The following is a 15,371-nucleotide window of genomic DNA, read 5'->3' as shown; positions in this document are numbered from 1 at the left end:
AGAAAAAAGTGTAAGTTCTTGTACAATAGAAAAAAAGTTATTGTTTCTGTAGAAGAAGACCCGCATCATTCGCAACTAGGTATAAAGAATGAAACGCGCAGGGCACATAAAACTCCCTTGGATATTTTTCGAGTACAGTATTCTATTTTGTACTGTACACCCTTTCTTAGTCCTTTCGCATTAGCTCCGTTGTCATAGCCTTGTCCTCTAAGCCACTTTAACTCGAAACCTAACTTTTCCACATGTGTCAGAATAATTTCTGTCAAACCTTCTCCGGTTGAATCACAAGTATCAAAATAACAAATAAAGAATTCTTCGATTTCATATTAATTCTGAATGGAATTACGAGTGACAAGTCTTATCGTTAACGAGAGCTGTTCGATATGACTTACGTCTGGGGTACAATCGGCGATTATCGAAAAATATTTAGCGACTTTTGTTATTTCGACGATTTTGCTTAAAATTACATTTCCTATCAAATTTATCAATAAATCTTGTATATTATTGCTTAGATAAGTCACAGATCATTTATCAGACTCTCGTTGAATTAATAGAAATGAGTTGAAAAGCTAGTAAGATTTGTAGGTAACAGAATATAATATATACCAGTATACAGTACAGTAGACCCCTATAAAACGGTTTCCTATAATTACAATTCCTATAGGACAGCGAAAAAATTGCGACGGTATCCGTAAAACACGGTAAAAAAACTTATATAATTACGTAAAACGTCATCGGGCAGACTAACTACTTTCCGCACCGTCAAGCGCCACGCTACGGAGAGATTACTATCGTCTGTACAGTATTATATATAAATTATATATAAATTAGGTACTGTACATATAATTATGTATTAATTATATATAAATTAGGTATTGTATATATAATTATATATTAACTTAATTTATTGTAACTTTATTATAATTATATATATATATTTTCCGCAGCCTGGCGCTACGCTACAGAGAGTTTAGGCGAACTATCGTCTGTACAGTATGTAAATTAGGTACCGTAAGTCTAATACAGCACTGTAATTTTATACATTTCTTGTGAAAGAAACATTTCTTATTCAACGGCCATAAAAATTATTTATATTAATGATGTCTCCAAAGTTCAACGAAGTTTTCGCAGAAAAATAACATCAGAAATCGCGGCCGCGGTTCGCTGAGTTGTTCCGCGACGAAAACAAGCTTGAGCAATGGCGATGTCGAATGGTGCACACTCGGTAAGTAATTCTACAATTTTTTGTTTATAGCGTAGTTTATACGGATTATTTCCAAAAAATATACGTATTTTGGAAATGTTGAGTCGGATTAGTCTAGAATCGATTAATTTTATGGAAGAAAACCTTTCAAACAAGCCGTAGTCTGTAAACTTGACACGTGTCGGGCTGTAATTGGAAGGACTCGTAAGAAATCGGATTCGTAAAGAATGGAACGTATCTACTGTCTTATAGGGGGTCGACTGTATATATTTAATCGAGATGCGTTGATAATAATAATAATAATAATAAGCGCAGAGCTCAAACGGTTAGAAGTTGAAAGTTGAAATTTGGTACACCAGGTTCATCATGAGAACGTACATACACTGCATTACATCCTCGAGTCAAACAAATAAACAAATAATTGGATTTGGCCAATGTTTGCTATTGTTCCGGTTGTTAATTAACGTATGCAAATTATTTTAGATACTGGCGCCAATGTTTTTAAACAGACAGAGATTTTTCATTCTGTGCCATTACCCGCTTTGTTACGTAATATACGCATTGTTTCATTGTTTTATTACAGTTAATAATTGCTTTATTAATTTCATCACGATCTGACGCAATTTCCATTTGAATAATTGTATTGGTTACTTCATCCTCCTTGACCAGTTCGTTTGCGACAATTTTTGCGATCATAATTTTTAACTTCGTCCACCATTTTGCCCTGTTGTCTAAGAATAATCGTTCAATGATGCTTAGAACATTCTTAGCTCCACCCACTAAGCCACTCAGAATTCTAACTTAACACGGCCTGGGGGTCCTGTTTGATACGGGTCCTGTTGTTTCTATCGTATTATTGTATTATTACTTTAACTAAAAGTATATTGCGTGGTTTAAAAAAACAAACGTCGAAATAAAAGGCAAAAACAATTCGTTTTTAATGGCGTGTTGGCATTTATGCGAATTAAAGAATTAAATATTAATATTTTCATTATATTCTATGCATTAATTAGCATAATTTAGATCCGTCTTATTTAAAGTATTAATTATATTGAACAATATATGAATTGTAATTTCGTAGAAATAACGAAGCAACATCATTGCCTGGGGGGACGCAATTTCGTTCATCCACTTCGAAGCTCAACAATTCCCACGCCTTTTGTCGAAAATTTCTGAAATTTTGCGGGAAAATTGGGCATTAGGGAATCGATGACGTAAAATTTGGCGGTGAAAGGTCGAGAGGGTGAGAAAATAGAAGTTACCCGTTGTATCTCCAGTGGAGTTGAACTTCATAAAGATTTTACTCTCCTTATTACCATTTAAAATTCTTTATATTTAAATATAACTCGTATTTACCCTAGAATGAAGCTGTTTTGTAATAATTAATTAATAATATAAACAGACTCCATACGAGTTCTGGGTGGATCTGTTTATATGTGTAAGCCTATGTGTGTTTGTAGTGTTTATTTTATGACTTTTCTGCCAACTTTTTCCTGGATTCGGGTGTGTATATATTATATACGTACAGAACTTCAGTTTAGAGAAATGATTCGCAATAACCGTTTACTTCGCTTCCCTAGAAATCAGTTAATGTTAAAAAAATAAACTACTGTCGAACTCATTTATAACCAACACGAATATAACGAGTAACAGTTATAACGAGGAAACCGTGCCGCTCCTCCAATGCTCGTTATAACCGACTTCGACAGTATATTTTGTAAATACTTGGGCAGAAAACAATCTATCGGGGAAATATGCGAATTATTCTACTTACAACAATTATTTTGTGACTTCCCGAAACATAACGAAGACTTGCATTGAAATTGGACACGAAAAAAAATTATATTCATAGTTAGGACGAAGGAAAATGTCAGAAGATCGAGAAAGATTTGACCCGGAAAAAGTGACTATAGTTAACCACAATGGAGAATGTGTCGCGGTGTCGGGATCGTCCTTGATAGAAAAGAGAGGACATCTGAAAAACTCCACAAAGATGTCTATTAGTGAACGAAAGTTTATTCTCAGATTACCTGCGACGTTGAAAATGCCGAAACAATTTGCTAGGTTTGTACGAATCTATTTTATCTAAAAGTTAAATATTGATTTGTCTTTCGAAAACGAATATGGCGCGATCGATTATTCTCATAGCGCCATCTGTCGAGACAGGGAAGAAGTTAAATGAAATTAATTTATTATATACAGTATATGGAAAAAAATGAATACGAAGTTACAAGAAAAAAAAAGTGCAGAACTAAGTCCAACTATATTGGAATGGTACCAACACGCCACCTATTCACAAATGCTACTGCATTTGTGAATAGGTTGTGAATTCCACTACTGCACGACGTGGGAGCTTTTGCCTGCTGCGCTTGCACCCTGGGCTGGTTTGCTCCTCCTTAGACAACCTGGTTACCCTGGGCTCCCCGAGGGCCGCCATGTCGACGTCGCTCATAGTCGCGAACATCCACTCGACATAGGTGAACGTGAAGGTTTTCTCCCGTCCTCAAACCGTTCACCAGTTCTGGCCTCCAAGTGTCTGGATTACAGGAACATGCTACCGCTACCGGCCGACAGTATTGCTTGGAAACTTCTATAAGTACCTAGCTTGAACTTTTTTCTATCTCCCCTTCCGTTTTGTACTTGAAAATTAATTTATTAAATTTTCTGGAACGTATGGATCAACGGTGCTTCTTATTTTCTCGTATCCGATTTTTTTATTAATCGAGTTTAGTTATTGCTAGCGATGGGAGATGGCGCTGCATACTTTCATGTCAAACGCTAACTTTAGTTGTTTTTTGGCGATCGATAGATTCCTGTGTCTGACACGAATTTTGCCTTTTGTTTTGTATTCTGCCCTCTAGTGACGAAGTCAAACTTACCTTATACGAAATAAAAAAGTCGTGGCTATTGTATCGTCCAAAATTATTTTTTATTTTGCACAAACAATATACAGTTTAACACGATTATAATGTCATCGAATGTAACGACAACCCTATATAACGTCAAATTTTTATCGGTCCTACGATTTTACTATACTAGATAATGTTAAAAAAACCTCACTTGTAACGACATAAAACCGTTTTAACGTCATATTTGAAGCACTCCCAAATTTACAAAAAAAGATATGATGTAGAGGATAGATTTATTTAGTTCTGATATGCAAAATTAGAGAAGAAATTTAGAGATACTTGTTAAAATTTTCTATATTTACATGCATTTTTAATATTATATTTTAATGCATTTTTGCATTACACAAACTCCAAATGGAGCTCAGAGCAAACATTTTTATAAATTAATTAAAAAGGAATTTGGTTGGAGTTAGTGTTGTTAGATCAACGGGCGAGAAGTAGACAAACAAAACGCAATTAAATAAACCAAAGATACAATAAGTTTATTTACTCGAAAGGTTGATGCAGGTTACAAAGGATACCGACTTAACTAATTTCACCGAATTGAACACACACTTAATGAACCACCGAACAATATAATACGCGACAGAAAGGTGCGCGTGTAGTTCCTGCCCGACCCGATCGACTAATTCCATAAAAATACTTAAATCTAGAATGATCAGGGACTAAACTTACCCAAATAATCGGTGCAACTAGAGCAAAACTCAGAAAATACTCGAAACAATTAACCGAGTCGCATTCGAACAAAACAGAAGACATTCGTCGAAATTTTATTGTAGCGTGGCGACTCGGTTTAATGTTAAAAATTTAGATTTTTTGACAGAAATTCGGGGTTTTCGCGTCGGTCTTTCTATACAGTATAGACAGATCTCGCCAGATTATTTTGCATTTTGTCTGTAGCCTTTCGTTTATCCCCACAGAGACGAGGTAGAATCAATTTTGTTAAAGTTAGAATGTTCGATGATTCTGGTAAATTAAGTACATTTGAGTAGAATTCGACTTAAATGGAGCAATGGTAGAATCTTCTGGAACTAATAGAAAAAATTGCAGCCCGACAACAATATAGAAACGTCGATTTGTCGATAAAGACAACGTGCTGCCAGTTCGTACAGTCAACGTTTCTCTGTCATAGCTCTTATTTTTTATGGTGTTGATGGTGCAAGAAAACAGGTTCTGTGACCAGGCTTCCATCCCTCTGGATAATGGACAAAGACGCCGCCACAACTGTTCGTGATTGTGTCATTATCTCTCCTCATCCGTTTTATGTCTGGAGTGTTCAGACTCTGCCCGCATATATGTGGCCCTTTACGTATTCACTCTCCCAACATATCTTCACAATCAGATGCAAAACAATTCGGCGAAAAGGCCATATCGCTTCCCTTGGCCAAACGATGCGGCCTTTCTCAACTTCCGTCAGTCGAACACGAAGACTTTGTATCATGCTGGCATGTCTGGCATTAGAAGGCTTCAAAACAGCGGGACAAAAAGTCCAGCAACGAGTTGCTTAACTTTCCCGGCAACATTTAGAAACACCATCTCTTCTTATATTTTATTAAAAATCTTTCTATATTTTTAACTATTATAACATGGAAGAAAGCTTAATTTTTAGAGTAGGGATGGGTTTTATTATAAAAAAATTGTAACTGGTAATAACGAGTAAAATCGCCATTAAGTCTGACCCTACTGAGATACGCGACGTAGGAATCAATTCGACAAGAATTAATCTGTTTTTTCGAGACATTTCTTAAAACTAAGAAATCTCTTTTGCTCAGGCGATGCATCAAATGCGAGTTTTATTTCAGTTGCGCTATTCTTCACTAGGGAATTATGTGGTAAACAATGATATAGAACTAATCTCATTTACAAACTCTTGTATATTATCAAGGAGCCATTCTCAAAATACTTCCTCCTAATCCGGATAGAAACCTTCCGATTTAACTTTCTTAACTTCTTTTCGGTGGGAAAAAATAAGTGTAGTGACAGACATCGGTGCGGTTTCTCTACGAAATCGGTTCGTTTCTAACAATGGGAACTTTATAGAAGAGGAAATTAAAAATTATCCAAAACTGACAATATGCCGAAGGAGTCGGTTTTGTTGTTTTCTGTCGAGATGCATCCACTTTTCTTCTCGTTGCCGAGCTTCAGTAACGTTGACAAAATAGAATAAAAGCCACTTAACATCTGTAAAATAAAAAAGTCTTTTATTCGAGCCAGTGTTTATAATTACAAGAACACAGAATGTGAAGCTCACATGCTAGAACTGAGATTTAAAATTTAAATGTGTTTAAATAAATTTTTGTGCTTGAAAAAAAATCTTAATGGGTATCTAACGCATGGCACACATGGTCAATGAGAAACTAAACTCAAGTCTAACGAAATACACCAGAAAGAGGTACTCACTCTCATGACAAAGTTTTTCTTGATGAAGAAGAATCCTCCGACAGAAAGGCCGATCGGGGTCTTTCCGAATCTCTTCATGAAATCTAGAAACTAATCAGATAAGTTTATTAATCATAATAGATTACAATTAATTAATTATTAAATTCGCCTTTTAAATATTTAAGCGGTGTCAACCTTCAGTTTGCTTTCAATTTTCATGTGGACAGAAGAAAATCTTCTGATTTCTATGAAGTTATTGTACAACTGAAAAGAAAATAAATTAAAATTATTTTGATTAATATTCTATTATTCTTTATTTATTTTTAAACTCTGCATTATTCTGTCTTTTAGTATACAGTATTATAATAATGAAATTTTGCTCTTTATTACTGTTTTCGTATTGTAAGTTTACCTCATTCGATTATTTGTAATGCGAATTCTAAAAAACAAAATAATAAATCGTAAAAGAAATGCGCCATAGCCTTTTAATTCGAATGACAATCAATAATTTATAAATGAAAATTATCCACACGAGAAACGTATTTATTTATTTCCTATTTTTATTACGTAAATGAAGATAGTGCTTACCTCAGTTGTTAAACGGGATAAAGCAAAGGAAAGTAGAAAAGTCACTAAAAATAAAGCTAAACATAAAGCCGAAATGACGATTGTCAGAAGCAAGTTTATGTCGATGAATGCCACCACGTAAATGAAAAAACAATTGACGTAGAGAGCCACAGCGTAGATCAGAGGAAAGACGTATTCGCACACCTCGTTCACCTGTACCAAACAGTCCAAAATTTCCGTGTGCTTTTCTACGCAACTGTTTAAGAAGATCTCCAAACGACTGTGTTCGGCCTGGAAACTCTTCATCGTTGTTGACAGAGTTTTTAATCTTTCGAACATTATAAATCCAACGACGATACCTTGCAAGACGGAAAGGAAAATAACAGCGAAGCAATATATGAAAGTAACATTTATTAAAACGACGCAAAATGCCGCTTCCTCGGGAGATTTCTTTTCTCTCGTGATTGGAAAACCGAATATATCAAATACTACACTTATACCAAGCGTGACAAGGAAGTAGACTATAAGTAAAATTAATGAAAGTTCTTCGAAGTATTTGTTTAAGGAGGTTTCTTCTTCGTAAGAGCTTTTCTTGTATTCGAAGTACAGTTTTCTTCTTTTAAATATGCCGAAAAGAACGGCACAAGACACATAAACAATTGAATATATCAATCTGATAAAACTATTGACGGTTCCGTAAATGTATACCCACTCACTGCAGGTTACGCCTTCGAAAAAGGTTTCCAGAAACTGTCGAATTGTTATAGTCCACAAGAAAAGTTCTACCATATTTTCGTAACACCCGTAAGCTTTGTCCAGGAAGAAACGAAATTTCGGTTTTCTTTCGTTTTTCCGGCAGTTGCAGTCCATAATTATATTCGTGGCGAAGACTTTGGCCGCTCGAAGAACAAAGTCGATCTGACAAACCGGACACCCGGCATTTACATGCGAATCCATTATCGACTGTAATGGAAGTAAAGAATGCTTAGGAGCTAATACTGATGTTTAAACACCGACATACGTTTGTTCGGACGGCAGACGTACACGAATGACAACTAATTTATAAGTCTGAGCAGTAGAGAATTTCATCCAAGCGCAGCAATTAGAAAACTAATTACGTATTGATTCTGTTCGATCTAAAAGAAGCGTATCTGTCGATATTAGTACAAACATTGCGTGCTAATAACTAATTGAGTATGAAAGTCGATTGCATCGTATATTAAAAACTATTTGATTTATATTGACGATATTTTAATTGGCGAAAGATTACCAGACTTAATATATCGATTCGTCCATCTTACGATGATTATGTGTACTTAGCGGAAAGCTAATGCGAAAATATTTTAATTAAAAGCTTTCCTTCGTATTAAAGGATGACGAGGATTTGAATATTTCTTTTCTTACTAAGATATGACCGAACTAATCGCAGAGTAAACATGCATATTTTAGAAAATAAATAAAATAGTCAGGGGAGAAAACGCTTTTACCGGGTTTCCATCCACCGCATTGGTTATAAACGGCAGAAGCTCTTCCCTTTCGCCCTTTAAGGAATAAAATGGCAGACGTTCGGTATTAAATAATTTTACATGAGAATGTATGAAATGTAAACATACAGAATGCTCGATACTCTACAGTATGTGCGTTTTATTCAACGATCTATTCTTACACGCATAAGCCGTTTAGAGTGCAATTTGTACGTAAATACAGCAGAGTCTTCATACAGTGACCACTCGATATAATACAGTCGACGCCCCTATAACACTGTTGGTTTTTCCGTTTTATATGAATTCCATGTTGTACGAGTCACTTAGATTTTACAAATACGTGAGCTGTTCACAGCCGGGTACACGTAAAATCTAATGTTGTACGAGTCACTTAGATGTAAAATCTAAGTGACTCGTACAACATGGAATTCATATAAAACGGAAAAATCAACAGTGTTATAGGGCGTCGACTGTAATACTATCGACCACTCTTTGGTAGATAGTGTCACCATCTACCAAAGAGTAGTCGATATCACATTAATTCACACACAAACGACGGCTTTTATATTAGTAATTTTTGTATTTATATATTTTATATCGTCAAATAAAAAATGTTATATATAGAGCCTCACATTCCACTTTCAGATTATCTACGTAAATATCATCAGACTCATAACTGCGCTGCACGCTCACACTTCTTTTATGCTAGTATTTATTGTTATTAATTAAATAATAACTCAAAGAAATTGAATAAAATTAGTACTAATTAAATACAAGGAAACAAAAATTACATTTACAAAAACAACTTTTCGACTCTGGAGAAAAANCTCTTCTTTTATGTTAGTAATTATTGTTATTAATTAAATAATAACTCAAAGAAATTGAATAAAATTAGTACTAATTAAATACAAGGAAACAAAAATTACATTTACAAAAACAACTTTTCGACTCTGGAGAAGAAACGTTTTTACTGATTGGTGAATTCAAAAACTTTAGGAATACAATTAGTCACAATATTACGATATTTAAATATGTTTTTTTACAGATTTATAAAATATTAATTAAGAATGATCATAGCAGAAATCAAATTTCTTTCCTATTTTTCTATTTGAATCGTTAAATAAAAGGATCTAAAATTGTACACGACACTATTTATTTACCTTCTGATTTAGTAGTATAATTTCGTAATTAACCAAAATATATTTAACATTCACACCAAGTACAAAAATAGGACTAAGAATAGAGGCCAATTTTAACATTACAACGTCAGAACATAAAATTAATAAAATAACTACAGTGTTATTTAACTTGACAATTTACTCGCTCAAATTTATTATTTTTAAACTAAATTTGCTCTTTAGAACGACATTCACATAATTTCTCAGATCTTCTCAAAAGTATTCACCCCGTCACGAACACTTCAATACAATATTGAACAAATGTTAAAACATAATTTAGTCCAATACAAAAGAATGTACAATGTTGCAACACGATTTAATTTGCTTCCAGACGAAAAATATTGCGTTTTATCACTACATTTTAATTCGTACCGTACAAAAACTACACGTGCAAATTCTCTAAGCGGTAAATATTCCTCACAATCCAAATTGTAAATTTCGGGTGGATTCCACACTACAAATGCCGAAAAATAGTGATGAACAACAAAGGTAACGAAAGGAAATTCTGCTTTCAACGCTTCCAGTATTGCATTTATAGACTACTTTTCTTCCATATGCTAGAAAAAATGAATGCGAAACATCTCTCTTGCACCATTTTCGGTTTCAAACGTTTTATTTTGTCTAACTTTTCTTTGACACTATAATAATAGCATTCGATACGTAAAGAAACTGCCCGAACTCTCTCACCATAGAAAGCAATGCCCCTTTCTATAAGATTTTTAAGCGAGTAACCAACGTATGCACCATTCCCATCGTCATGGAAATCGATCCCACAATCGTTAAGTCCGATGACGCTCTTCAGTTTCTCTTCAGTAGCTTCGATACGTACTGCATTTTTTCTCGATCGATTCTAAGGCTTTCTTCGGATGTAAATGAAAAATGACGAATATCGAAGCCCGGAACTGATGGAAACGTGGCAATATTTATTTCGGTTTCGTCTTCTATTGGTGAGTGAACATTCAGTAGTAGTTGGACGTTTTCTTCTATATTCGAATAAATGGTTAAACACGAATACTGGTCGTCATAAAAGCGACAATTGAGAAAAATGCAAGTACTTACTGTCCTTATTTTTATGGACGAAGACACGTGCACGGAATAATTCATCTTCTGTCGGTGTACTTAAGAGTCTGGGAAAATATGATTTCGCACAATGGCAAACATTAAACGGTTCCATACAAAACCATAAGCACTGAAAGTTCTTACTACATAAGACGAAAGAACGTAGTTTTTCAGAATCGTCCGCTAAGGTGTTCATTATTGAAATTGGTATTTTCTGTTTAAAAAAATGACGAATCAATTAAACAAAAGTTCTTTCCATTCGTATATTTTATCACACCAAAAGTATGTTTATTGTTCAAATTTTTGAATAGTTAAAATAGAAAAAAGACAATAAATATAGCAACTTTAACATGTATTAATTGTGAGCTGTTACTTTTTATTTTGTCTGTTCGTGGGTTATGAATCCTTATTGCAGTCTGGTGAAGCCTTATGCACATCTTTTTGGAATAAAGTGATTTATAGTATGTGATTTCTATTAGTGTGAAATTGCACGAAATATCAATTGTTAGCATTGTGGTTATCAAACTCGTGTAACTATGTCTGATGTGTTGGTAAGAATGGTGGATAATTATTTAACCGATTTTAAAAATAAAGCTTCAGAGTACAAATTTAATACTTGATTGAGGCGTGCAAAAATACTTAAATTTCGTCAAACAGTTTAAAATGGTTTTAGCGGCATATTCCTTGTAATATATTAAAAAAAATAGCTTTTTTCGAGAAGGGAAAACTAATAGTTTTGTAATCTACAATTTACTTTTAATGAAAATTTACTATTGGAATTAATTATAAGCGTGATGACTAGCAAAAAATTAACAACGTTATTTACTGTATCGAGTGGTTCCTGTATTCATGTACAAATAAACACTTTAAATTGCAATCTAAATCGCCTATGCGTGTTTGAATACATTATAAAATGTGTGCGCATTATTCAATGCTCATATTTTCATGCAAATATGTAGAATGATCGCTATTCTAATAAACTTTCAATATAATATATGGAACATATATCTTGTACCATTTTCTTGGAATTGCATTCGAATTTTTTGTAAACTAGGCATGTACTGTAATTAATTTTATTGCTATAATTAAAATTAATCAAGCTAGTACAGTATATAGAGTAAAAAATGTAATAATAATTAGATGTATACAAATTAAATACTTAATTACCTTACGAAAGATTGCTATTTTCTTATACAGAATGACTTCGGTAACGTCTTTTCGTAAAGTACACAGTTGGCCACACTGTCCCGATCGTCTAAATATTTAAATATGTATAGTAGAACTTCGGGTATTTTCAACACACGAGAGGAGATTTCTTCAGACGTTTCCTCTGTCAATGCATTCTGATTATTCGATTGCGATGACCTTATGCAATGGCGGTTGGAACGTCGAAGAGTCGAGTAGTAGCCATGTGATTTTGCTGTTAATAGCGCTTTTCGTATCGATTGGCAAAAAATAATTCTATGTGTTTCGGAAATTACTATCGAATGTGTGTCCGTTAAAACAAAAATTAAGGTGTAATTTTACCACATTTTTCTCTCACTGTTTAATCTATCACGGTTTGGACAATAAAGGACACGACCACTGTACTTATCGTTCGAATTATTAAGAATTATATACAGATCAGAAAATGAAAATTACGCGATATATAACTACATTACGTATATAAATTCCCTTATAAAGTTTACGTAAACGTTTCTGTCTATAAAATGATAACTCCTTATAGACCAGTATTTCTTAACGGGGGCGATATTGCCCTCGTGTGGGCGTTTTTCCATGTTGAGGGGGCGACTAATAACAATTTATATTTTGGGGGGCGAAAAACAATTTTCTGGGCGATATAGTAAAACATTATATTAAGAATAATTATATATTTTATTTGTTATATCGTACAATAATTAAACAAATAACATTATACTACTCACTAGTCTATTCGATGCAGTACGAATTTGGCGTTAGCTTTGGCCCTCGGCATCGGAGTTTTGAAGTGAAGGGGGAGATACTACGTAACGGTTTTATTGAGAGGCGACGATTCGTTACAGGTTGAGAAACACTGTTATAGACGGAACATACTCGTAGGTGACTACCACACCGTGTGATAGAAATGCCAGGGCTGAAACATTTGGAAAGGATAGATATTTACAAACTGTTCGAGCATTAACATACATAATCCATTTATATGTAGGCCTATTATCATATAATTTAGCGAAATGGCTCCGTGGGAAAACCCCCGCGAACTTTGACCTATAGACCCGGAAGTTTTGCCAGGACCTCACTGACAACGAGAATGGTTTACGTTTAAAATTTGAGCTTTCTGGACCCACTGGTTTCTCTCTACGAGCGTACCCAGGGCGATCTTACCTGATGTGTCGAGTACCGTCTCATACAATATGAGACGGCTGACGGCTGTCTCTAATACGAGAAACGGTTGTCCTACCCTGTATCGAAAGGAACAGATTTGTATACAGTTACGTGTTTTAATTCAATGACATTTATTATCAAATATTCTTTTGTCGCAGTAAAGATTAAAACACATTATAAATTAAATAATTAGAAGAGGTTGTAAATAAATAAAACAAACATAAAATTGGGTACAAATTATAAAAACTTTACAGCTAAAAACACTTCGAGTATCCTATAGGAGACAACATTAAAGATATTTTTAGAAAACGAAGTAAAGTCTACACTGAAATATCGTTCCTTCTTCACTTCTCATAGCCGAGTATGAAAAATCGTATATCTGAACGTATCCGTAGGCATGTTCCATAAACAGTATGATATTGGAACGAATTTCCTCTCTCGGAACTTTAACAGTAAATATGTGAAAGCTACGGGCGGGTAATAATTTCACGTTTTTTAAACGCACAATTCCTTCTTTATCGCAGAGGCCCCTCTCGTATAGAAAATCGTGCGAATAAGTCGACTTCGTACCGAACAAAACCTTTATCCCTTTAGAATTAAAATGGGTTATTGGTAGTTCGATGGCATTCACAGTACAGATTTTAGGCACCCACATATCGGCCATAAACTGGAAGTCTCCATTCGTCCATTTTATTGTTTCTTTTCTGACAAAGTTGGTGGCAGTAAACAAGCGATAAGATTCTCGCGATTGAACATTAGCAGAAATCGTTACCGGGAGGTGGGCTACATTTTTTCCAGTGAGAAATTCTCTTATCGATCGAACTTCTTCTTCCGTTAAAATCTCGGCTTTCTCACAGTTTTCCACGATGTGTTTTAAGAATTCCGGTTTTATAGCGAAAAATCTGATCAATGGCAGAAAAGGTTTTATAATGTCTCTCCTCGATATAATATCATTCGTTTTCTTCAATTTAAGATATGTTTTTTCCATCCACGTTCGAAGTCCCATATACAAATCGAATTCCTTTAATTCGGAGTAAATGGGGCAGGTCAGTAACTTGTAAATAGTATTGTCTTGGCACGATTTGAAATCGTCTGTACGGAATATATTTTTATCGGAGAAACTAAATTGAGGGTAACATTCGTATTGCAATTGTTTTTCGTCTCGCCCGCAGGCTAAATCGTGAATACGACAGACGTTTCCGGTAGAAATCGACCCTTTAAAATAATTCAGGCACATTTCTTCTAGTCTGCTAATAAAGTAACGTTTGGCGAATAAGTACATTTCGAATCCGTTATCCGCAGAAGTAAACTTAACGACTTTCTTTTCCAAAAAGCTGAAACAAACGACAGAACATGTAATGGCTTCCCGAAAATAAATACAGTAGACACCCCCTATAACACTGTAGATAATTCCGTGTTGTACGAGTCACTTAGATTTTACAAATAGGTGAGGCGTTCACATCCCGGCACACGTATTTGTAAAATCTAAGTGACTCGTACAACATGGAATTCATATGAAACGGAATAATCAACAGTGTTATAGGGGGTCTACTGTAACTTTCGCGGAATACATTTGTACAAACCTGGCAAATTGTTGTAGCATTTTCAGTGTCACAGGTAACTTCACAATGAACTTTCTTTCGTTCGAACACACCGCTACGGAATATTTTAGTAATCCGCTCTTCTTTATCAAGGAGGTTCGCGACACCACCATCGATTCTCCATTGTCGTTGAATATAGTCACTTCGTCTGAATTGAATACTTCCTGGCCTTGTATATTTGGCATTTTCCTTTCTACTAAATTACACTAATGTAAATTTTGAAGAAATAAACAGGAAGACAGTGGAAATTTGATTCCTTCTCACTACATTTGCCGGTTTGCAGACGTTTAAGTCGAAGACGTTTGGGTTTACATGCAAATGAGTCGATTTCCTCGTGATTATTGGCGAGTTGTTAAGAAAAATATTATTATACTTGAAATATTGTTTTCGTTTATAAAGAACAAACTGAATTAATAAGGTTAAGTCTACGTTCTCCCGNTGCAGACGTTTAAGTCGAAGACGTTTGGGTTTACATGCAAATGAGTCGATTTCCTCGTGATTATTGGCGAGTTGTTAAGAAAAATATTATTATACTTGAAATATTGTTTTCGTTTATAAAGAACAAACTGAATTAATAAGGTTAAGTCTACGTTCTCCCGTAATGAAGTTATTTTACGACACTTCATACA

The 15,371-nt window shown here is 34.5% G+C and overlaps 1 protein-coding gene across 1 annotated transcript; it reads right to left on the bottom strand.

Moving 5' to 3' along the window:
• Positions 1–13,200: 13,200 nt before the first annotated feature.
• On the bottom strand, positions 13,201–14,998 carry LOC111622206. Its single transcript, XM_023364559.1, has 2 exons — positions 14,725–14,998; positions 13,201–14,475 (listed from the first exon to the last, which is right to left on the bottom strand). The coding sequence occupies exons 1-2, from the start codon at positions 14,925–14,927 to the stop codon at positions 13,443–13,445; spliced, it is 1,236 nt and encodes a 411-aa protein (XP_023220327.1). The 5' UTR covers positions 14,928–14,998; the 3' UTR covers positions 13,201–13,442.
• Positions 14,999–15,371: the final 373 nt, after the last annotated feature.

Source organism: Centruroides sculpturatus, unplaced genomic scaffold (genome assembly GCF_000671375.1).
Source record: "Centruroides sculpturatus isolate CEXI.00-Female unplaced genomic scaffold, Cexi_2.0 scaffold219, whole genome shotgun sequence".
NCBI lineage: Eukaryota > Metazoa > Arthropoda > Arachnida > Scorpiones > Buthidae > Centruroides > Centruroides sculpturatus.
The sequence above is the reverse complement of the archived record's forward strand: the minus strand, read 5'-3'. Positions and strand labels throughout refer to the sequence as shown.